The 24,338-nt window shown below is 38.9% G+C and overlaps 1 protein-coding gene across 7 annotated transcripts in view; it reads right to left on the bottom strand.

Annotated features, from left to right (window-relative positions):
• Positions 1-2,664: 2,664 nt before the first annotated feature.
• The window catches only part of APP (amyloid beta precursor protein), a 133,008-nt gene continuing 111,334 nt past the window's right edge, over positions 2,665-24,338 (bottom strand). For 5 of the 7 annotated variants that reach the window (XM_030260268.4, XM_030260419.4, XM_072922506.1 and 2 more), the window contains 4 exons: positions 20,559-20,612; positions 9,956-10,056; positions 6,934-7,080; positions 2,665-3,906 (listed from right to left, as the gene is read on the bottom strand). In XM_030260268.4, coding sequence (XP_030116128.4) covers positions 3,805-3,906; positions 6,934-7,080; positions 9,956-10,056; positions 20,559-20,612 — 404 coding nt within the window. In that variant the 3' untranslated portion in view covers positions 2,665-3,804. The remainder of the gene's footprint in view (positions 3,907-6,933; positions 7,081-9,955; positions 10,057-20,558; positions 20,613-24,338) is intronic. The other 2 variants (XM_030260330.4, XM_030260501.4) reach the window with 1 other exon arrangement.

The following is a 24,338-nucleotide window of genomic DNA, read 5'->3' as shown; positions in this document are numbered from 1 at the left end:
GACAGTGTCTCTGGGGGCTCTGTCCAGGGGGGTTCCTGACCCCTGCCAGGGTCCCAGGCCCTCCAGGGCAGCCAGAGGGATGCTATGGACTCCCACACCAAATGTTGGTTCTCCAGTCTGATTTGGAGGCAGATACTGAATGCAGAGCATGGCACATTCTGTGGTGGCTCCACTACCATGTGCTCGAAAATGTCAGAAGCTTCACCTTGCACCTGGTACTCATTAACCTGAGCAAGCCAGTGCAAGCCAGCCCATGCAGGACCCCAAGGGCTGAGGAGGCTTGGGTGGCTCTCATCCCTGCCTGGCACCACTCTCCCTTGCCAGGGACCACCCTCACCAGCTCTGCTGATGAACCTGCAGTGCAAACACTCTCTAACCATGAAATGAACAGGCTAGAAAACTTCTCCCATTTAATAGATCAATTCAACAGACAGAGATATTTTTATTTTATTTATTCCCCCACCCCTCCAAGAGTAATCTCCTCAGGGCTGGGGAATAGCATTTTGTTTCCAGTCCATGGCTGCATGCAGTGGCCCTGCCTGGTTTATTGCTGAAGAGGGTGATACCAAATCAATCCCACACTTAGAAGCAAAGCATTCAGCTACTGTCCTCTGTCAGCTTTTCTACTTTGTGTTTGCTCATTCATACCTAATATAATCTTTCCACAATAAGGAGCTTGCATGGCTAAAGGTGGGCAGAATGCTGCCACTTTCACCTGGAAACATCAGCTTCCAGAGTTGGAGCAGCTGTGGGAGAGTTTCTCTTGAAGTTTTGGGAACTTTGTTCATGGTTTGTGCTTTTCATGCATATCACGGTGTGCATTTATTGCCTTTCTTTTAAGAGAGTGTGTGTGGAGGGAATCATAAAACCTGATCACCTAATCAGTGCACAAACCAGCAATTTATTAACAGCTCATGCACAAATAGCAAGAGCAGCACCAACATCTCACTGGACACATAACCCCACACCAGGAGGCTTGACTGTGTGGGAATTGGTGTTCAAAGCAATTGCATTTTTCTATAACTGGGATTGCATGGAATTATGGTATTATAAATGAAATTTGCTCTAAAGGCCAGTGGTTCTCTGTATCTTATGGATTACTCCAGCTTCCCCCCAAATGAACTTTGATAATCCCTCTTTTGTTTTGGATTTAATACAATCCAAAATTGGATGTAATTCAATTTAGCCCAATGAGACTAGACTAAATTGAATTGTGTCCTGTCTTCCCCCTGAAGTGGGATCTTCTTCTGTGGTACTGGTCATGTGCACAGAAGATAATCCTACGTATTCCTTTTTAAGTGGTATGTGTGACACCTACACAGACACAAGCTTAAACCTAAATATTTATAAAATAATTCTTTTAGCAGTTTTGGGCCTAAAATGTGCTTATCAGCACACATTATTCTGGTCCAACCAGTTTAGTTTTAAAAGTGGAGGAGGTAAATCCTCTGGGAGTGTTTTGTAAGTTTTTTGTAAAACACTGGTACTCCAAGGCCTGCAAATAACACCAACCACTTCCAATTCATCCCTTGAGATGAATTCCCTTGATACAGTAGAGATGGAATAGCAAAAGGAATAAACATTTTGTTGGTAACAGGCAATGGGAAGCTCTGCAGTTTTCCTACTACTGGTTCAGAGTAGCTGGTCCCACCTCACTATCCTGAATCTCCACAGACAGCTCTGAAAGGCCCTGACCTGGTTGTTCCCTCACTGACATATCATCCCTCCTGGCCAATCTGCCAGCATGGCTGTGTTCCAGGCCAGCAGGTCAATTACCTGAATAGGTGAGGTTTTGTGTAAGATCATGGAGGGGGAAGGACTAGTGAGCAACAGAACTGGAAACTATTATTTTCTCCTAGCTGAAGTCGGGCCCGACTCAGCCATTTGCCCGAGCTGTGCAGCCCCACTGCAGCCATGCCTCATCTTGCTTGCTGTGAGACAAAAGCTGCCAGTGATGCTGAAGAAGAGGCTGCCATGGCTTGCACACAAACTGAATTACAAGAGGCTTTCCCTGAAGAGATCATGTTGTCTTCATTCTGCTCCTAGTTCTTCCTTCAGTCCTGTTTTACCTAACCCATTCACTGTAGAGAAACAGTAATTCACTTTCTTTTTCACAAACACACCCCTCCAGTTTTATTTCAGAACCCATTTCCAAGTTTGAACAGAAGAGTCCTTATTTTGGAGTGGGTATAAAAGCTATCTTGAAGATCCCCAGGTCCACTCACTGTGTGAGTTACTGTGCTCTCCCTGTGCCCCAGGACTGCTCCCGGAGGCCAGGAGCTGAAAGAAACTTTCAGGCAATGAAGAAAACATGCTGGGCTGGGGGTCATGTATCCCAACTCACCAATGGCTTTGCCATCTTCCTGCAGAAAAAAATTCCTGGTGCTGCTGTTCTGCCCCTCCTGGGCACTCAGTGTGAGGCAGCAGAACCAAGCTGGATGCAGTCTGGGAGGCTCCTCCTCGCCTTCACCAATATAGCACATTGCAAGGCATGGATCTTGCCAGAAAGCCAGCAGAGGTGTGGGGAGGAGAGGGAAGAACTTGCTGGTAAATCACACCAGGGGATGGCCAAGAAAGTGGGAGGTTGGTTAGGCATCCACATTGTGCTCCTCTGCATGAGCACGGGCAGCTGGTTGGCACAGAAACGCACTACCACAACAGGGCTCCTCCAGGAATGTATTTATTTACATTAAAACATTGTTATACAAACTGAAAGTAAAAGAAAAGGAAATAAGGAAAAGACATCTTAGAGGGTAGCTGTGCCAAAGATGGCACTTCCCACTTCCTGCCCTATCTCACTGCTGCCTTCCTTCTGCTCTAGTCCCATTGTCAGTGCCGCAATCCCTATAGGATCCCAACTCTCCCTCAGTGTGAACACCCACGTATTCTGTTTAAATGGCTTTCAGAACTCTTTGTTTTCTGCCTCCAAAGAAAACTCTTGCCCACACATTCTTTTCTTAATTTATTTATGTAACACAGTGTAGAAAGCTATCAATTCATAAGCAATGGCTCTGTACAATCATCCTGCAGAGGACTCCCGTTAATTTTTGGCCAGCAGGCACTTCTTCCCCCAGAAGTGCTCACAATTAACAGGGACTCTTTTTAATAATTTTTTTAAGATCAAAAAGATACATGGAAAAGAAAATAAAGTTTACCTTTCCATGCCTAAAGTGTGCACATAAAACAGGCACAACGAAACAAATGTGTATTCTCATGATTTCTACATCACTAATACAGCAGGAGCAACAATCCGTACAATAAAATGCAGTTGCAGACGAAAAGAATTTCAATAACTCGTCTGAAATACTTTTAAAAAATGTTGGTTTACTTTAAAATGCATAGTGATCAGAAAAAAATGCTCAGCAAAGAGAAGCAGCTAAACCCCACAGACACAGAAAGCATCCCCCATCAAGTCTTAAAGCATGTTTCAACTAGGACCTAATTTTTGTCACAAATCACAAGAATAATATACAACTGGCTAAGGAGCTACATGATAAATAATTGGGAAAGAGAATCTATCCATGCACTAGTTAAATACAGCTAACCTCTTTACAGTACACAAAAAACATTCATTAATAATGTAGTGTAAAGACTGAAATGTAAAGAGAAAGAGAGAGAAAATACATTACCGATTTTATTAATTCAAGTTCAGGCATCTACTTGTGTTACAGCACAGCTGTCAAAAGGCGAGAATGAGTAAATAATAAAGCAGAGTGTTTCTCTTTCTTTCCACATTATAACTGAACACCAATGGGCAGTGAAGCAATTATTCTTCTGTTCAACTCATGAGGCTGCTATGATGTCCTAGTTCTGCATCTGTTCAAAGAACTTGTATGTGGGATTTTCGTAGCCATTTTGCTGCATCTTGGAAAGGTGGCGCTCCTCTGGTGTCACTGCAGCATCCACCTGTCAGGAGAAGGGACAACTGGGGTCACATTCCTGCTTAATTTACAGCATACCCTGTGTTTCCCCACTTCATGGTCATCCAACATATTTTATACCTTCTGTGTTTGGGCAGAAAAGCATCCTCTGGCTCACCTTTTGAACAGAAGATGATAATGCACCAAGAGCAACTCTGCAACTCAGGAAGCAACTCTCCAAAAAAAAAAAGGGGGGGGGGGGAATGGAGTTTGCCTCTCTCTGCTAGTCCCTCACTAAGAGATTTTTTTCCCCCCCCAGCATTTACATCAATGTATCAATGTCTATATTTGGGATCAATTTCGGCTCTAAAGAAAAGGAAGACTAAAAAGCAGTGGCTTGAGTCTGCCTTCTGGCTGTATTGTGCTCCCAGATCTGCTGCAGGTGTGGTGGTCTCAAAACAAAAAATTAATTGGAAAACATAAAATGAGAGTAGCAAGGAAATGCAAAGCAGCCAGGAACAAGGTAAACAAAAAATCCTATTTCACTTCTACCTCCAAGGCTGACTTTGGCTCAGTTTAGTGACAAAATCTGCACTGGTTTAAGTATTTATACTTAACAAGAATGGACCTTTCTTGATTACTTGGAAGACAGGCATGAAGCTGAGTTTTGACTTCTCCAATCAATACCTGCATCTTCCCAGATGATTTTCTTCCTTCACTGAACATTACAATAATATACTCCATCAAATTAGAGTGGGTGAGAAGTCTCTAAATCTAAATTAGATAATTTACTTCTGCTGTATGAACTCAGTAGCTGTGTATTCAAAATCTACTGAATCCTGGCTATCTTGCTAAGCACCTATGAAAACAGTCTGCTTGTCAGTAATTTCATTTGCTACCTCATATATCTAGTGCATGACAGCTCCTAAAAGCAAAGATAAAAAGTGAATTTTACAGTGTCTAAAATCAGGAAGGTGCCTAAACTCTACTGTTAAGTATTAGGTATGAATATTTTCCTGTGGATTCCTGTAAGCAGTGACCTCTTGGAAATACAGAAGTCACCTTCAGCAAAAAACTAGCCTTTAAGAAAGGGTAGTATTCTCTCAAGAAACCCTAACTTTCTCTATCTAACCTTTTAATAAAAATGCAGATAAGTATTGATGTCTGATACCAATTCAAAATCTACTCTGCAATACTGGAAATATCTCAGCCTAGTGAGGAGAGAAGATGTTGGTAAGTTGTTCCCTGATATCCTGGAGAAAGACTGAAGGTATGTTCTTCTTATGCTTGGGACTAACAGAGGGTGTTTTCAGCTTATTTTTGCAGCTATTCTTTCATTGCAGCAGGTTACAACACAGTACTGACCACGTTTCCTATAGTCCTACCAAAAAATGGCTCCTCCCAGAGCCATCTCCAATTTATATGCTCGTTTATTTACCATTTAAGAAATGTTTCTCTGTGGTGTGGCACATGCATTCAGTCACTCAGATGAACTGTTAACTGCAAATTTGATCCATTTTCGTATCTGTGCCCCTTTTCATGTGCTGACTCTCTAATTGTATTTTAAATTAACACTGTATCTCCCATCAGATGTGTTTTTCTTACATAATAATTAGACATTTTCATGAGATATCCAACTTAAAGGTTGGTTTCTGAGGTAGGCTTCTGCCTTCCTTAGCAGACACCTGTCCTTCAAACCAAGACATTCTGCAATAATGGTATGTCTACATCCAGTGTCTGATCTGGAGTCTGGCCTAACAAGGTTCCTGCTTTTTCCATTATTACAAAATTCACCCAAAGGAGACTCTCTGGTGGCACAACTGTTGGCAGCAGATATCCACATATCCACTAGCTTGGTTGATTAATACTAAAATCTGCTTCAATTTTCTACAAAATGGACTGAAAGCTATCACATCAAAAGCTAAAGCTGAGATTCCTGCTAGCTATTTTCTGCCTCTTTGTCCAAAATTCTGCACAGGTAATTCTGTGTAAATCACCCCACACTGCTGGTGATTTTCTGACCATGTCTCTTTGGAAAATTTCAAACCATATGGATAACCAGTGTGGACACAAGGATGCACAAGAATAGGCTTAAGACAAAGGCTTACACAATAATTCTTAAGACCCTTTGTAATCCCAGACAGTGGAATAAATGCATCATGAAGCGTGCATGCCTCCAGCAAGACCAAAGCAAGGTTCATTTGACTCAAGATTAAACCAACATAAACTGTGGACTTGATCAAGACTTGGGTTTCAATCAAAAATGTAAAATACTATTTCTAAAAGGCAAAAATAGACACGTGTCTCAAGTGCTTACTAATACAAGTACTATCTGCAAACCAGACATTCACACAGAGAACTAAATAAGAAGAGAGAGAGTTACATGAATCTCTTTCAGTTCTCATAATGAAGTTTTTCTACTTACAGAGAACTTATCTTAATGCCATAAAATAGATAAAATATCTTAAATTACTGTAAATTGACCACAAAGCACCTTGGCAGACTGAGAAAAGACAAATATTTTCATCTTGAAAATCCTATATAAGAGTCTTACATACTATTTGTTTCTCAAAAGTATGAGTTTCAGATTAGCCATAAATCCAAAGCTGTTTATGGCAACAGAAAGTCTTATTTAGAGAACAGAGAACAATAAAATACATGTCTGGAGAAAATCCTTGCAGTGCAGAGCAGAAGCTATGGGAGGGTCTCAAACATTAAAGCTAAACAGAAAAATTGTTGTGTGAATTCCCAACTGTAAAACCAGATTTTTCCTCTTGTGCAGTCTCTTCTCATTGGCTACTGTTGAATTTCTTATAAAATGAACTTTCACATTATTAAGTGATTGGTCTGGAACAGTTGCAGAAGAAAGTTTTGTGGTTTTACACCCACTTTAACATGGTTTACATTGTGTTTGCATTTACTAAATAAAGCAAATTGATTCCACACTGCTGGGTGTAACAATGCCAAAATAGCTGAAACTACAGTTCCTTCCTTCATAAGTTAATATTTATAGAGCAGTGTGTTGACTGTGCTGCAGAGGTGACACCAGTTGTGCTTGGAAGTCTTTTCTTACCTCCACAACCCCGTGATGAATAGATGTGTACTGCTTCTTCTTCAGCATCACCAAAGTAATGACAATCACTGTGGCTATGACAACACCTCCCACCATTAGTCCAATGATGGCACCTTTATTTGAACCCACATCTTCAGCAAAGAACACCTACAAAAGAAATAAAGGAAGATGGCTAACAAAAAGCTCACTGAAGATTTGACTAACCTGCCAAGCTGCCACAGCAGTGGAAAGGCTATTGAAGCATCAGGATTGGAATGGCCCTGCATGTCTTGGCAATCACTCAAACCTGGATTTCTGTGCCACAAAGCTCTGAAAGCTGGACAGGAGCAACCTGAGAGATGTGTATGGGCTGTGGTGTAGCACTGCTGTGTAAAGAGGGACTCAGCTCCATGTTCAGCTCCACACAGCTCTTAGACAGTAGCTCCCATTTTTCCTTCAGTAAGAAAGTTAAGCTAATTGAACAAGTGATAGACTTGGGTGGAGTAACCCAGGAGCACACACATTTCTTTATTTTCAGAATGCTATTCATGAGTGTGGTCATAAATTTACATCTGTGTGGCCTGTTTGGACTATGATGCATTTTTTGGATAAAAGAGTAGTGAAGGACCTGTTAACTACAGAGAAACCAGTACACAACCAGCTGGGAGAAAATTCTCCCACCAAAGGAGATGAGCCAACAAAAGCTATCACTGATTTTAATGACCACAAAGGAGTGATTCAAGATTTTGCAGGGTAAAGAGAATATCTACATGATATACGTCTGTGAGACCTAGGAGGTAATAGTTGTGTGAAAACCAGAGAAAATCCACTTGAATTTTAAACACTGATAAGGTGAAACAGAGGACAGCAAGATGCTTTACTGAGCATCTAATACGACTGATTTTATAAGCAGGAGCAGGTATGAAAAATGGGTGATTAGTCTTCATTGGTTTCATATTCAAAGAAACAAAGGATTATTTCACATCTGAACATACATTACAATCCTTTTGTCTGCATGCCAATAGCAGGCTATATTATTATTATTATTATTATTATTATTATTATTATTATTATTATTATTATTATTATTATTATTATTATTATAATAAACCAAAATGGGCAAAAATAATTAGAGAATAAATTACATTCACAGAATTGTACAACTATCTCATGCTGAAAGACTAAATACTTTGACAAATATTTAATGAAAATATAGAGGGAAGCAAGAAACCAGCTAAGAATTATACTGAGCTGTATAACATTTGCACTCTTTAACAAACACAACCTTCATTAAAAAGGTATTAAATAAAGCATGCAGTATAAATATTTATACTTTTTCTAGTCACAAGCAAGAAATGTGCTATAACAAAGTTAAAAATTTACTAAAATAAAAATAATGGATAGTGTTGGCATGAACCAGTGCAAAGTAGTAATTTCTTCCATGAATTTTAGCTGCCTAGGACTGAAATTCTGTTACTATACTATTTCAGGAACACTGAAATGCCCAAGCTAATATACATGCACAAGAGAGGCCTTAAGCACTCCGAGTCATGAAAATCCATTTACAGTTCAAACATGAACCTCCATAAAGGAGAAAATAGATGCAATTTCAACCCAAAACAGAGGTCTGCATGTAAAATACCATGTGCAGCTAAATTCAAAGCAATATCCTTAGGAGACTCTTCCAGGAAATTCTACCATGGCACAGAATGGATGCACAGAGCAAAGTGTTTTCTGCTCCCTGCTTTTGAATTAATGCTAAATGTAGAGGGGCATTGGAAAGGACATGGTGTGTGCAGGGAAACAAGGCCTTGTAAGCATCAGTCCTGTACTTGCTCAGCAATACCAGAATCCCTGCTCAGTCTCAATTGAAAAGATAACCTAGAAGACAAGTCACTAATTTTTAAATAGTAGTTGTACCTATCAGCAAAAAATATGGCAAAAAAACATTGTGAAAAGCTAAAAAGATCCCATTTTGAGCATGGCACAGATTAGCATGTGCAGGGACTGCAATGCCCTCCCCATCAGCCACCATGGTATGGGCAGTTCCCAGTGCCCAATTCCTTGAGATGGTATCAAACCACTTCCACACTGAAGGGTGCTGCTGAAAACTATGAAGCAGGAGGCAAATTTGAGTCCCATGATAATTTTGATTTTCAGCACTACTTAGCTTTAAAAATATATTAAGGAAAAAAAGCTTTCAAGTTTAATATCAGGATATTGAAAGCTATGGAACTGAAACCTCATCACATAATATATCCTTACAAAGAAGAAACAGAACAGGTTTATAGTCAACATTGTTGTCTGGGTTCTTCATTGCTTATTAAGCGACCAAAAAAAAAGCTTTTAGAAGATGTTTTTCTTACCTACAGTGCTTTTGGTTGTCATTTTTATGTTCATAAGAAGCACAGTTCAAATGGGGAACAATATTTTGCTCCTAACTGCCTTTCCCCTGTTAATAATAACTTCATATACCTTAAGGAACAAAACACACAGATACAGCCAAACACAAATTACAATTAAGGCCGGTGGGGAATCTCCTTTTATTCCAAACAGCCATTCTTGTGAAAGGTTGTGCTCCATGCATACCATCTGTTTTGATGGGAAAGGATTATGTTTCTGAAACAGGGTCGTTCTATCTCTTGCTGCACTGTGCTGTGGTATCTCAAACTCTTTTTTTTAAACTCAGCATTTTCCATCCTCTGTATCCCTTGTATGACACAGAGAGACTATGAGACAGATGGACTGTGGGACAAGTATTCCCCATATAAGCACATCCAGTGACATGGTACTGCAAGGACAGGAACTGTCAGAATTTCCTCTCATGTGAGGCTCAATGACTTTCCATCCTCTCTGGTGACATTGTTCCAGGTTTACTCTCATTGAAGAAAGAAACAGAAAAATCATAATCTTTTCACCTTTTTGTTGGCACTTTCAGTGTCCACATCACTCAAGCAAAGCATGGCTGTAAGTGACTCACTAGTTCAAGACTGAATCAGCATCTCAAGCTGCACTGCATGGAAAGCACTGTTTGATCACCCACCAGCTTTTGATGATGAACTTCGTATCCTGAGTCATGCCGGAACTCCGCGTCCATCTTCACCTCAGATATCTCCTCTGTCTTAACATTGGTCAACCCGGAACCTGCATTGCACCACAAAGACAATTTGTTCAATTCAGGATTCAGATTCAGGAAGATTCTGCTTAACCCCATTGCTGGAGAGCAGAAGGCAGCAGTGCCATTCACACGGAGGAGGTGTGATGCAATGTGAAAAGGAACTAGGAGGGAAGTGAGGTGCATCTGGTGTTTCAGTCCCACTGAGGTGATACAGGATGAGCTGGTAAAGTTTCTCCTCTGTTAAATGTTCCTTAATCCTCAGCAGCTATATTAGTACAGGCATTAAAGGCTTCCAGCATGAAACACTGCATGAACTAAGCTGCGAGGGACCAAGAGACCTCCTGAATTGGCTCACAAGCTGCATATAGATCTGCTCTGACAGCCTCTTTAGCAATGTCAAGAAAATTTGTTGTTTAGGCCAAAATCTTCCTCCTCCCTCAGCTCAGGCTGCTGTGAGGAAAAAACAAAATACTCATGGTGTAAGAGAACTCCGGATATCTTATTTTCTTGCTTCCTGTGAGTCTGTACCTTTTCCACAAACATGCACAAGTTACTAAAATGTTTGTGGAGTTTGCAGTTTTCAGATTTCATCCTGCTCAGAATTAATGATTCTTCTCTTTTCTGAAAGATGATAACTGTCTCTCAGAAAAGCAAGTGACTACAGCTTGGAACATTTACAGTCGTGCATAGTTTAGAGTCCTGGTCTCTTACGGGTGTGAAGGGGAGATGTTGCACTTGTCCAGCTGGAAAGAAGGCCAAAATTTCCTCCTGGAAAACAGCCTTAGGAGAATGAGTGGTGAATCTTTTATATGTCTAAGAATCCTGAAGAGCTGGCTCTGGCTTAGAAAGAACATAGGGGTATTCATGGAGCTGATTGGTTTCCTTCTCAGTACCAATGTTCCCAACATTTGTATTTCTTGGAGGTAAAACACTGCAGAAGAATGGTGTTTATGAGATGTAATTTCCTCCCTCCACTGAATATAGTAAGAAAAAGCCAGTTCATATTCCTTGTTTGTGTTTATTTCAGCATTTTCTCACTCCCAACTCCTCTCTCCAAGGCTTAATTCTTATAATCTTGCACTGAACTTAAGTTTTGATTAAGAGGAAGAAACTCTTTTAAAATTCTCAATACTACTGACTGCTCCCATGCTCCAATATCTCACTGGACTTCAATAATAATTCCTTAAGAATTCCATATGCCAGTGAACTCCACAGCCTAAAATAAAACTCAATCCGATATTTGTTTTTATTGCCTTTGAATGTGCAATTTTGTTTTTCATGAAGTGGTGGTTTATTTTTGAATTATGAACTAGCAAGAATAGATCTTCCCAAAAACTTCTCTGAACTGTACAGATAACCCACTCTAAGGTTCTGATCTTTATTTTCAGAGGAAAACATGCAAAGGAGAGAATAAAAATCGTCCTCAAGCTATAACGAATTTATGGTTATTTTTTTGAAGAGTCTGACTGCCCTATAAATTTTACCTTACTTTTTTTTTTTTTTTAAGGAATCAAGAACTTCAACCCCTCAAATCTATTAAATTAATTAAATAATAAATAAATAAATAAATAAATTAAATTCCCGACTTTTGATGCTACATAACAGTACTGACAAAAATATATTATGACATTTATGGGACACCATTTTTTAAATGCAAGAACTGTAAAGTACATAAGGAATTGCAGTCTGAAAACAAACAAATACCTGTGTGTTCCCACCTGCCCGAATGTATATGAATCCATTGGATTCTATACTTTTTGGCAGGGGACCCTCACCACCAAGAAGACCAGATGGAGGGAAACAAGGAGATGTCATTGAGACCCATGGAGGGGTGATATACTTCTACTTAATTTGTCTCTGTCACTCTCCCTGTCCTCCTTCCCCCCACTACCCCATTTCTATTTCTTTCTCTCTTTTCCCTTTCTTTCTCTTTGCCTCTCTTACTACTAAACAAAGGGGGTTTTTTTTTGTATCAACATCTAACTTATTTTGGTTTTAATTGCATTTTGGGGATTATTCAAACATCCAGGTTTGTTCCATTTCATTCAGAGAGTTCTCTTTGACCTCTGTGATTAGAGTGGATCGCAACAAAGGAGAACAAGGAAGCAAGAAAGTTCAACCTGTCAACCCCTCCTGCCTTTTTGGTTTTAGGATTAAAAGGGAAGGGGAAAAATTACAGTAGTGGAGTACCAGTGCAGTAGCTGGGGGGAAAGGGCTTTCCCAGGACTTGTTTTACTGTCCTTGGCTGCAGCTGGAGGTGGCTGCTCTGTCCATGGCCACCCTCACTGCCCTCGCAGATACCCTGGCAAAAGCACCACATGGAAATTCTAACAAGGCAAAGGCCTGGAGAACTGTACAACTTGACTGCTTGGCTGAAGCTATAAATATTGATTAGAATATATCCACACACATATAAGATAAATCAGTAAAGAATTTGCTTGTCCTTTGTGGAGGGAAGCCCTACCTCCCAAACTCCTGCAGGTCACTGGAAGAGTTAGGAATCACATGGGAAACAGTGATTCTGCTTGGAGTGAATCTGGATTTCCAAAAAAGTTTTGAGAATGTCCCTGATCAAAACTCTGGCAGAAGCCAAGAGCCAAGCATTAGAAGGGAAAGTCCTACATTACTTTCCATAACTGACAAGGAGAAAGGAAATGAAGTGTAAGTACACATCTGTTTTTCACAATGGAGTTATATTACCAGTGGGTCTCATAAGAATGTGTGCTGTGCTGTTTGTGATCTGGATAGGAGATTGAATAGTGACACAACAAAGTTTACTGACAAAAAATTCAAGAAAAAAAGAGGATAGTCAAAGTAAAACCAATTGCAAAGAACTGCAGAAAGAACTTACAAATTCCAAGCGCACAATAAAAGGGAAATTATATTGAGTGTTGATATAAGGCAAAATGGTGATTATGGGGATACACAGCCCTAACTACACATACAGTTATAAAGACTAATTTAGGTCTGTTCAACTTGGGACAGGGACCTTGCAGTCACAGTGGGTAACTGTGAGCATTTGGCTCAGCAGAAGTCAAAAAGGCAAATAGCAATTATGAGAAAACAGAAAACACTGTTACAGCACTGTACATATGATGCATCCTGATTTTAAATCTGGCTATTTGTTCTGGTCATCTCACCTCACAAAAATGCACAAAAGATACAATGCAAGGAGACACAGATGATCACAGGTATGGAATGGCTTTTGTACACAAAGGACTGAAATGGTGAGTCTTCAGACTAGAAGAGGCACATGAGGTGAAACACAACAGAGTGTGTGACTGTGAATGACATGGGGAAAGTCTACAGGAAATGGTCATTCATTATTTCTCCTAAGAAATATAGGACACTAACATGGCTATGATACAGCAGACTGAAAAGCAACACAAGACAGTGTATGTACATATATATATATAAATAAAACTCAGTACAATGCAAAACTGGACTGTGGAACTCACTGGCACAAATCATGAGGATGTTCAAACTACAAATGAACAAATGCAAAAAAGATAGGTTCCTTCAGGGTTACTAAACACAATGCTGAAAATACAGTTTTCAGTCCTGGAACCTATCAAATGCTACCTGCCAAATGCTCAATGGATGTGCTGGGGTATAAGGTAGAGGTGAAATCTATACATATTCTGTTTGTACCACTGCTAGAGGTAGGAAAATGGACATGAGCACTTCTGCTTTTGACCACTTTTAAAGCAAAAAGTAAACAGTTTTTTTTTCTGCTTTTGCCCACTTTTAAAGCAAAAAGCAAAGCTGCACCAGCTGAGTTTGCAGGTCTTTGTCAGCTTCTGTTCAACAGCCCACAGGCAGGAGTTACAGCGAGCATTATGGGGCAGAACATAAATGGGCACCAGAGGGTGATAAGTTCACCAGCAGTCTAAGCTGCTGGAAAAACAAGTTAAACAATGGGATTTTGCCTTGAGATCAGGCAGAATTTTTTTTTGTTTGGGCCAAGTTACCAAGGCTCCACAAAAATGTCATGGAATCTGAACACAAGGTAGGATCTGATATTAGGAAGTTAATGATGTTAAGACTTACTGAAATTTGTTTTTGCCAACTTGCACCAGAAAAAGGTCAGAAACAGAATAATCTTTTTTTTTCTCAGCTGTTGCACTAACAAACCTGATGGCAACTTTTTCCTTCCTTCTACCTCCTGCTTTCTACCTCCCTTACAAGTGAGGAAAAAGACTTCAACTAGGGTAAACTGCTGGTCTTCTGCAATTAACTGATTATACAGTAAGGAAAAGTATGACATTGCACTAGAATCAATTAAATACCTGGTATGAGATAAAAATATACATGGGAGTTACACACACCTTTCCACAATGCTATAGAATTGAGACTTTTTGTTGAAGATATTCTCTCTATTACCACTTCATTCACTTTAATATCCTAGTGACCACACATTTAGACTTGCATGCTAAAATCAAATATATACTTTTCAGGGGTAGTAACTGAAGTAGGAAAAACTTCAGGGTCTTTCTAAAACTTCGATCAGAGGTGAGATGCAAACAGTGAGGGATTCCTAATACCTCTTTACCCTTGCACTGAAGACAAGCACACAAAGAACAGTTCTCTCTCTGACAAGAACTTTTATCCTGACCTCAGACAAAATGATGTTTTTCTCATTACCAATTCTAAAATACACAACCTAAACACAAAAGCCAACGTACAAGGTGAAAAGTGAGAGCAACAACCTCATTGCAAATTCACAGATAATGATGAGTGCTACCAGTTTTCTTCTGAATTACATACCACCTTTAGGGAGCTGCAATCCTAATCACTTCAATTTAAAAATGCTTCAATTCGGCTGACAAATACATTAACTCACAGCTCCTTAGAAAAACTGACAAAACTATTTTGTTATAAAAACCATGGGCTTTTTTAAAAGCTTCTAGTGAAATGCAACAAAATGAGCTAACTATGATGGGCTTCTTATTGATATTGCTTTTAATTAGCAATATTAACTGCTTTTATATATCCATGTGTACACATGCATGTGTGCACACATACATATCCAAACATAAAAAAACAGAGAGTTTGAAACCCCAATTCTTCCTTGCCTTAATGAGAAAGAAAATCTCATGGAGTGAAAAACTACTCATATGAAATAAAAACCAAGTAGCTGCTCTGGGGGACACTTTATACTAATTATAATGAGATTCTGTGTTTGTGTAAATATATATTTAAGCTTTCAGAAGACTACAAAAAAGAGGTTACAGTGAATCCCACCAAGGATATAATTAGATGCACATTATATGCCATACTGCTTGCAATTACTTCATCTACTGGTCACTTAAACAGCTAGAAAGGTTTTGTGATATTGTCTTGCACAGATCAAGGAGTGTTAACTGTGCCTGAGGTTACATCTAGAGTTAAAAATTGAATCTCCAAGTGAAGCACAGCTGAAACAACTAGACCTGGGTAGTCTCTACACAGAGAAAATCAAAGTAGCAGTTTGAGTGACTGCGGTGCTGACTCCATGCTGGACAACATTCAGCTCCATGTCCATGAACTGCGCTTCAGTCATGGCAAGAACAAGAAAAGAGCTGCTGAATCAAAGCCCCGTTACACGTGTGGCAAACAGCTTTATCTGGGTTAATCTTCATCAAAGATAAAAAGGGTGGAAGGGAAGGAATGCAGTCTTTGAACAAACCCCCAGAGAAGAGAGCTGCCTGTTCTAACTAGAAGTTCAACTATTACTTCCATATGACTTGGTGACTTTGTGCAGGTCATTTAATTTTGAAATGAAAGAAGAATGTATACTGTAAACTCATGAAGATGAAAATGAAGACAATACACTCTTTTTTGTAAGGTTAACTCAAACATCTTTGAGGGATATGCACTTTTAAGACTGCAAGGAGCTAAAACTTTCTGGTCTCTCCTAAGATGTCATTGAACTGCTGTTTCACTTTTACTTCATGGATGATTATGAGGCTCTCAAATTGTAAAAACAGAAAATAAGTGCAACAAAAGCATTATCTTTTTTACAATAGAATCTCATTGGAATGAAGTATAAAATAATTATTTATCAGAATACATGTGTATAGAAATGAATAATCAACACAAGTAAAATCTGGTTTGATAATCTTTCTGGCATGTCAATCCAGATGCTATACCTATGTACCTATAATTGCATTCACAGTTAGCAACGATCTCATAAAACAAACCAAAACAATCTAATAGAAGAAAAAATATTAATTATTTTTATTTGGTAGCTGCAGACAGTTTGTTTAAAGCAACTGTATTGAACCGACATCACAAAGACAAGAAAAAAATACATAAGCAGTTTCTGACAAGAAAATCATAAAAAATGAACTAAGCTGCTCTTGCCCTCACCTCATACAGACATTGGCATGTGTGCCAATGATTCTGCAGAACAGCCATTAGGTTTACAGAGCCTCTGCATGAGGGGAAAAAACCCTCAGTTATTATGTAATGTAATAAAGATATGTCATGATTTATTAGCAGAAGGGCCAAAGACACAGAAGCAACTTTATGTACAACATTTCCCCAGAATAGTGAAATGTTTGCAAAAATGATCAACTGACAAAGAGCTGGAATAACACAAAAAACCACCAAGTCCAAACTACACTACATGGAAGAAAATAACATACTTAATAGCATAAAATCCTTCCATTGTGAATTATGGGCATCCTGTAAGTGATGTATTTACAGCTGTGAGTGTATAATTACAACTGCAACTGTGCAACAGATGAAAATATGATCTGCCCTGAACAAAGCATTTGTTGTTTATCACCTTGAATTACAGAAAATATGCTAATACTAAGCAATGTCCCTTCTGATGGCACATTTTCTAATCTTCACTCAAGGTCCACAAATCAGAGCTGCTGAATTAATGTAAGTAAAACAAGCTTGCTCATGAGCATCTAGAGATTTTTTTATATGTATTTTTATGTGTATATGTCTCAATATGTACAAGTGCACACACACACAAAGAAAAAGTTACTAATAAACAGATACCCAAAATTGAGTTGCAAGAGATTAAGTGCTCATCATGAAAAAGTGACTGCTGGAGCACAGGAGAAAAGGAAACACTACTGAATAAGTTGTTGCAGTGAGGTTATCAAGAAAAGAAGTACTTGTTCTGTCTGAAGTTCTTCCTATGGAAGTTCTCAGGCTGGACTGGACATCTAACATCTCTTTGTATAAAGCAATTTATAAATAGCAAGAAGTATGTCATAAATATGTTATAATTTTGTGCTGTATTAAAAATTAGTGCACTGATGACTACTTAGTACATCGAAGTATTTTTCTTCCCTCTGACCTTTTACCATCTCATTTACTTCCTTTTTAGGAAGGAGATGATAAGAAATGGTTTTGGGTATAATTTTTAAGTTTGTTTGCCCATTTGTGAATTAGGAAGGGGAAGGACAGTAAGTTAAGGCACTAGAGTTCTTTTCTAATGCCCATGTGAACCACACAGATGTTTTATCCATACTAGAAAATGGGATCCATCAAGACAATATTATTTTCCTAGAACTGATGTAGATCAGATTCCAATTCAAGCTTTAACTGTGGACAGCCAAGGTGGAGCACAACAGAGGTGGGGGTTTAGACAACTGGCATAAATTTCAACAAATGCTTTAAACATGGTCCTTACTCATAAACTTTTCTACTCTGTGAACTGGACAACTCATTACTTTTTCTGGCTTGACTCACGGACTTCATCTTTTGAAAGAGAATGATATGGGTGAAGGAAAAAGATCCTAGGTATCATAAATACTACTACCACCTAAATACTTGTTGGACCAGATGATGGTTGAGGTCCCCTTTCAACCCAGTATTCTGTGAGTCTGTGACTATTCTGTACTGTGACCAAACGATCTCTCTTGCAAGAAAGTGACAAAGATGAACTGCATGATTTTGATCTGCCTTTAAGAAAAACATACTGATCACTATAAGAATGTTGTGTGAGCAAGGAGTAAATAAATTGGAAAAGAGAAAAAAGGGCATACGTTTGCACACTTGTCTTAGTCCTTTCAGAGCTCATTTTCTTAAAGAAATTCAAACAGCTACAAAATATTCACTTGTTCTTCTTCAGGCTTGGAGTGTTACAGACTGACATGACACCAGTATTTCTATCCTGAAAAAGCAGGTCACTTGAGCCAAGCAAGGAGAAGCCTCAACTGAAAAGTCAGGCCCACAGAAAGGGCAAACCTTTCAGGAAATCAAGAAGCTGGGCAATTAAAACAAAAAGTCACAAGTAGCTGGATGCATTAATCTGCAGGTCTTTCATTTATTCTTTTTCACTCTGCAGTAATCTATTATATTTTTATATTATTCTTCAATAATAGCCCCAAACTGTAAAAACAGACTATCTCAAAAGGACAATTACGGAACAAAAAGTATTTCTTTTCCTTTTTCAACCTCCAGTATAGAAATTTTGTTTGTAATTAGAAAGTAAAGTAAAACAGTTTTAAAGCACACACTTTTAAGCTATCAGAATCTCTTTTGTACTTTACAGTTGAAATAAGCATCTATTTGCTTTTCACTATTCCTAGTTAATTTAGATATTCAGACTGGAATAACTTCTCTTTTAAAATTAAATTTTGTCACACATAATTTGCTTTTGAAGGATGATGAAAAACCACATGGACATTTATAGACAGAACCTGTATCATTAAGAATTTTTTTTTCTAAATCTGTAAATGGTGATTAAAGACACAGGAAAGTTAAGCACTACTTTTGCACTTTAGCAGAACATTGAGGAAATATCCCATGCAACTTTCACAGTAGAAAAATTAAAGCATCCACCATCTGCCAAATTTCAAGCCACAATGGTCAGATGCTGAAATATTTTTTTACCTATCCTTAGTAGACTATTGCACACATTCACCAAGATGACTCATGACTTGTCACTAGGTTTATAGACTTAGGTACTACTTGTGTCAACACAACCAAAAAAGCATTCTAATGCAGTTTTTTTTTGACTAAAACATACAGTTTCACTCTGAAACAAGAGAGTGGCAGTGAGAGAAAATCCTTTCTCTAGAGAAGGGACACTAAGGATTTCTGAGATGTGTCATGTGTGAGGGAACAGAAGGGAGGAAGGAATAACCTGCAGTAATAAATACGGGCCTCGTAACAGGATTTTTTTTCAACAGGAATGAAATCAAAATTGCAAATAATAATATATTTTAATATTATATGAAAACTGCTAGACTGAATTAGCATTACAGAATTTGGATTAAATGATGTACATGTTTCATCTGTGATATTTCTATTTCTCCTGGGGAAGAAGGTAGATAATGCAGGACTGAAGGGATTTTTTCCTGATCCCAAGATTTTTGGCATTGTAGCTCTGTACCAGTTTCCAGGCTCTCTTCATGGACTGAACTAAGACTCTAAACATAAGTAAAGATGTCAGACTCCTAAAACAGTGCTAGGAGCACACTACCTCACCAGTTCTGACACATATCCCAGTTGCTGCAACATATGAGCTTATTTTACCTCCCACTGTAGCAATTTCTGTAGTTACTAAACATGGGTGAGTTAAGATTTGAAAACACTTAGGAAGGTGCTGTCCATGATGTCATCTAATGGATGTTTGGAAGACAAGATAAAGGGAAAAAGGATACAGATCAATCAGTTTCATATGATCTGAAGGGAGAAAACACAATTATGATGTGACACTGAAATAATCCTGACCCTAAAATATATTCTCACTATATCAAAGAGTCAGAGAGTAGCCTCTTCTGAAATAAAAGGCTGTTTCCTCTCAATGGCTTTAACAGTTTCAGATAATTCTGAACAAAAAACAGAGGAAAAATAACCCCAAAAGGAAAAAAAAATTAGTATGAAAAATAGTTTTCCTTTTGGAAACTGGAATTGTCCCATTTTAACTTTTCCAAACATTTGCAGCTTGACTCAACCTAGTGATCTGCTATTGTTCTGAAATCAATACAAAGACAGAGGTACCTACAGAATAGAGACAATCACCCTGCTCTATCCTAGAATTGAGTGAATAGTTGTGTCCTCAGGCATCCTCAGGGAATCCAGAATGATAATACTGATTTTTAAGTATTTGGAGGTAAATAAGATAAGTATCACAGCAAAAAATATCAATGCCCCCTGCAGTTCTGAAACTGTACACATTAATTCTTCATTACCCCTACTCACTCTCCATAAAGGATTTGACATTTCTATTACACATTCCCAATTTAGAAGCAGTGTCTGTACTATGGGGTACCAAGTTTACCATCTCCTGCACCTGCCAAAGTGTTATTTCTGGAAAGGATGAGACTTTTGATACAAATCAGTTCTGGTTGTGGGGACCCACTCCTGCTGCAAGCACACATCCCAAACACCCTCAACACGACAGCACTCACACGGGGATCATTTGTGAGGGAATGGTGCTTCCATCATTAATGGAACAGCATTAAATTTTGTGAGCAGGGTACAACAAAGCAAAGGTAAATAACTGCAGCACCAGCAGACCATATGCATGCTGGAAAAAAATAGAGGTTAGGTAGAAGCCATGCGAGTCATATACCTGGTCGTGTGGTGAGTCCTCTGTCTGCAGCTGGGCGGGCATCAACGGGTTCAACTAGGCACGTGCAGAAAAGAAACAAAAAAGCAAACAAAAATAAACAAAATCCCCATAAATCACAAAGTCAAGGGCTCTTCTGTTGGGACAGTGCAGGAGAGACATACTGCATTAACAGTTACCAAAGCAACAACTAGAAAATATCTGCCTTCAGTTAACCCTGAGAATAAAAGGAAGGGATGGGTAAGACTTCACAAGGAAAGCTTCAGCACTGAGGCAGCATCATTTTTACATCATATTCTGGTTACTGCTTCAAGTCAGAAACCAGTAAGACTAAATAATTTCTGTCAAGAGAACAAAATCATATTCACTACATGCAAACTTTTCCCCATTGTCTGATCAGAACTGGCAGCCAGAATGGACACGATGAGTTCCTGCAGCTGCTCTTTATCAATATTGACTTAAAAGCCTCCTGAATCCCTCCTTTTTCCATTCAACAGGAAATCTTTACAGCACCATCTATAACATTTTAAAAAAGTAAAGTGCTTTTTGAAAATACAATCAGTATTCCTATATGTTCTGATTTGTGAACAGCATATTTATCTTCTAGTCTTCTGAAGGGAAAGAAAGAAGAAATACAAATTTCTATCCAAATGTGTGTCATATACAGTTTTATAAAACTCTTTTATTACCCTACTAAGGTTTTATCAGCTGAAACCTAAGTTGAAGTAGCTTACTGGCACTAATAGAAAAACAGGATTTGCAAAACCTAGAGCTATTTGAGTCACTGCCAACTACCTGAGTAAGTTCAAACATACTGGAAATGTTTACTAAAAAATTCAGATTCATTCTTTTGTTCCAATTGTGTTGCCTTCCTTATCTACTCAATCTTTGACAGTGTCAAAGAACTTAAATTCATAAATGAAGTGTTACATTGTTCCTTAGAATTTTTAACATATATTCTTATTCAGTTGAATTTCTGGACCCAGCTATGAGCCATTATCAGCAGTGAGATGCTGATGGACCCACAGTTTTCAATCAAGAAGAACTGCTCACTGGAAAATCACACAAACCTGATGATACTGTTGATATGAGCAATGGAACTGCCCATCTTCTCAGGAAGTCTGTGCCACTGGCTTAGTATTCCTGTGGGTTTGACAAACAACCTTCCACGTGTGTAAGTGAGAGCCTAAGTGGTTCCCATGTCCTTTGAACAAGAGATGACTGCACGAGCTCCTGCCTCTGAATAAAACCCAGTAACTCAGCTTTAGACTAGCTGCAAACTAAAAGCACATCAGCATATCTGACTCCTAAAAAACACAGTTTTGAGTATTTTCCTACTTATGTCCTCTGCTAGGTTTTTCAGTATTGTCAGCACCAACCCTCAGGTAGGTCAGCAGTAATTTTCAGTGGCAAGGACCCAAGGGAAGCAACAACCATGAGCAAATACTGCCCAAACTGCTCTTGCAGACCCCTCCTCTGCTACCCTGGCCCCCGACCTCAGATTAATGCTGCATATGTGGTTAGGTAAAAGTATTAGTAATGAATAATTCTTGTAATCTATAATTTTAGAAGCACTTTTCAGGAGGGAAATGTGCCTGTGCCACTGGCACATTTCATAACTGACACAGAAGTGAAAAGACCTGGTCAAAGAAACAAACCAGCTTCAGAGCAAAAACTGGAGGCAAATTAGAAGAGCCAAGAGTCTTCCAAAACAGATTGTGATGCCAGGCAACGTGACACAAAGAAAGGCTGGTTTCTGGAGAGCCCTGAGCTACCACCTTTTTAATTTCAGCCGTATTTTAAAACTTTCTTGCTCTGCCCCAGTACTGATACATGCACAAACAGCAGTTAACTCTGGAAATCTTGTCTGTGGTTTTTCTCACTGCTTGCACTCATATGCTGGTTTTGCATTAAATTGGTTTTGGTGAGGAGGAAAAACGTCAGCCACTGAAGTAATTGTCTGTAAGAAGCTGTTAAGAGCTTCCTCTGTGCCTAACAAAACCAATAGCTGGCTGGTTCTGAGAACTGACACACTGCTAAGCCAATTAGAGAAACTGGGACTGCCTCTATGATAACATCTTTAAGAATGAAAAGGGAGGAGGAGATGCTCAGAGCATTGGAGCCGAAAATCTTCTTTAAGCCATGATGAGGACTGTAATACAACAAACTGTTCCCCTGTAACTCATGAAGTGTATGGGGGGATGTAGTGTTCACCCACAGCCCATGAGAACTGGAGAATGTGGATATTGAAATGTAGATGGTGACTTGAGTAGAGAGACAGAGAGAACTTTTGCTTTCAGAGATAGAAAAAGAGGAACCTTTGGTCTTATACTAGAACAGTTCATCCTTAAAAACTGTACCCTATAAGCTGAAATGGCCCACAAAAGCAGCTGTGGGAAGACTGTAAGACATGGAAGGGATTTCAGGATGCAAACAGGGTTTTTCTGGGTGGACCATTAGCTGTGAAAATTGGAACCACGCTGGATGAGTTCACAGGGAGCTGTTTCCTCTTGGAAGGATTCCATGGCATAGTAGGGGAGACTCCTCTCCCAGAGTGAACTGAAGAAAGATTCTTTTTAGAAGTAAAACTGATAAACTGACTGAGCATCCCAGGTTTTGTCTCTTTGCATTGTCAGTGGGAAGGAAAGAAGGGCTGTGGGGAGAAAAGGTTTATTTTAGCTCTTACCATTCTTCTTTACTACTTTTAATAAAGTTTTCCTTATACCTTTTGAAGTTTTAATCCTGTCTTGCCCTAAAGTCTCTTCTCCTAAAGCTTATTTCAACCCCATGAGCTTTATTTTAACTGATTTTTTTTCTCCTCCTCCGCTCAGTTATAGCAGAGGAAGATGAGTAGATGATTTTTGTGAGTGCACTGGCGTTTGGCTACACCTCACTGGACCACATCATCACAACAGCTAATGAAGAGGGGAGAAATTTAAACCTACTACAACATTTATCAATAATCAAAACTCAAATATGTACTGTATGTTATTATATGAAGTGCATTCATTTTGAAGCTCTGGAATTGTATTTCTCTTGAATATACTTCCATGTGCACAGAAATAAGACTAAAAATGCACTGTACAAATAGACTAATAAAACTCAACTCATGATACATGTTTATTAACACTGACTACTCAGGCTTCATGGAGGCCACACATTCCCACCTTTACCTAATACTAACTCATCTCAGAAGAGCAAGAGAAAACGTGTTTACTTCTCTTTTCAAAAGTAAAAGTACATCAAAAACTGGTACAGGAGTAGGAGAGGAGTGGTATGTGATGCTCACCTATCAAGAACATTACAAATCACAAGGGTGATTTGTTCATAACAAACATTTGTTATGAAGAAATCATAAGGATAACACAGTACATTTACAGGAATCTCACTTTAGATAAATACTCAATATAGACATTAATGCTCCCTGTAACCTGCAAGCTAAAACACAAAGGGTAAGCCATGAAACCCAGTTAGTCACTGGCAAAATGCTCAGCGGGCTGGGCAGTGTCAGAGCTTCACAGCTGTTGGGGTGTTGCTGGGGGTCACCTCTGAAGATGCATTTTGCATTGCTGAAGTGCAGCTTCCTGACATTTTTCATGGTCCCTCTGTACAATTCTCAGAAAGTGTTTTCTTTGTTAACCTAATTTGTGTATAGATGGACATCTATACAGTGTTCTACATGCTGCTTCAGATTAACTCCTGTCGACATTTCCAGGGACAGTACTTCAGGGGAAAACAAGTGAGAACATACTTGCAGAAAATACTGAGTCATGCTAGACTTTC

This window comes from Taeniopygia guttata, chromosome 1 (assembly GCF_048771995.1).
Source record: "Taeniopygia guttata chromosome 1, bTaeGut7.mat, whole genome shotgun sequence".
Lineage (NCBI taxonomy): Eukaryota > Metazoa > Chordata > Aves > Passeriformes > Estrildidae > Taeniopygia > Taeniopygia guttata.
This window is presented reverse-complemented; position numbering and strand designations above follow the sequence as displayed.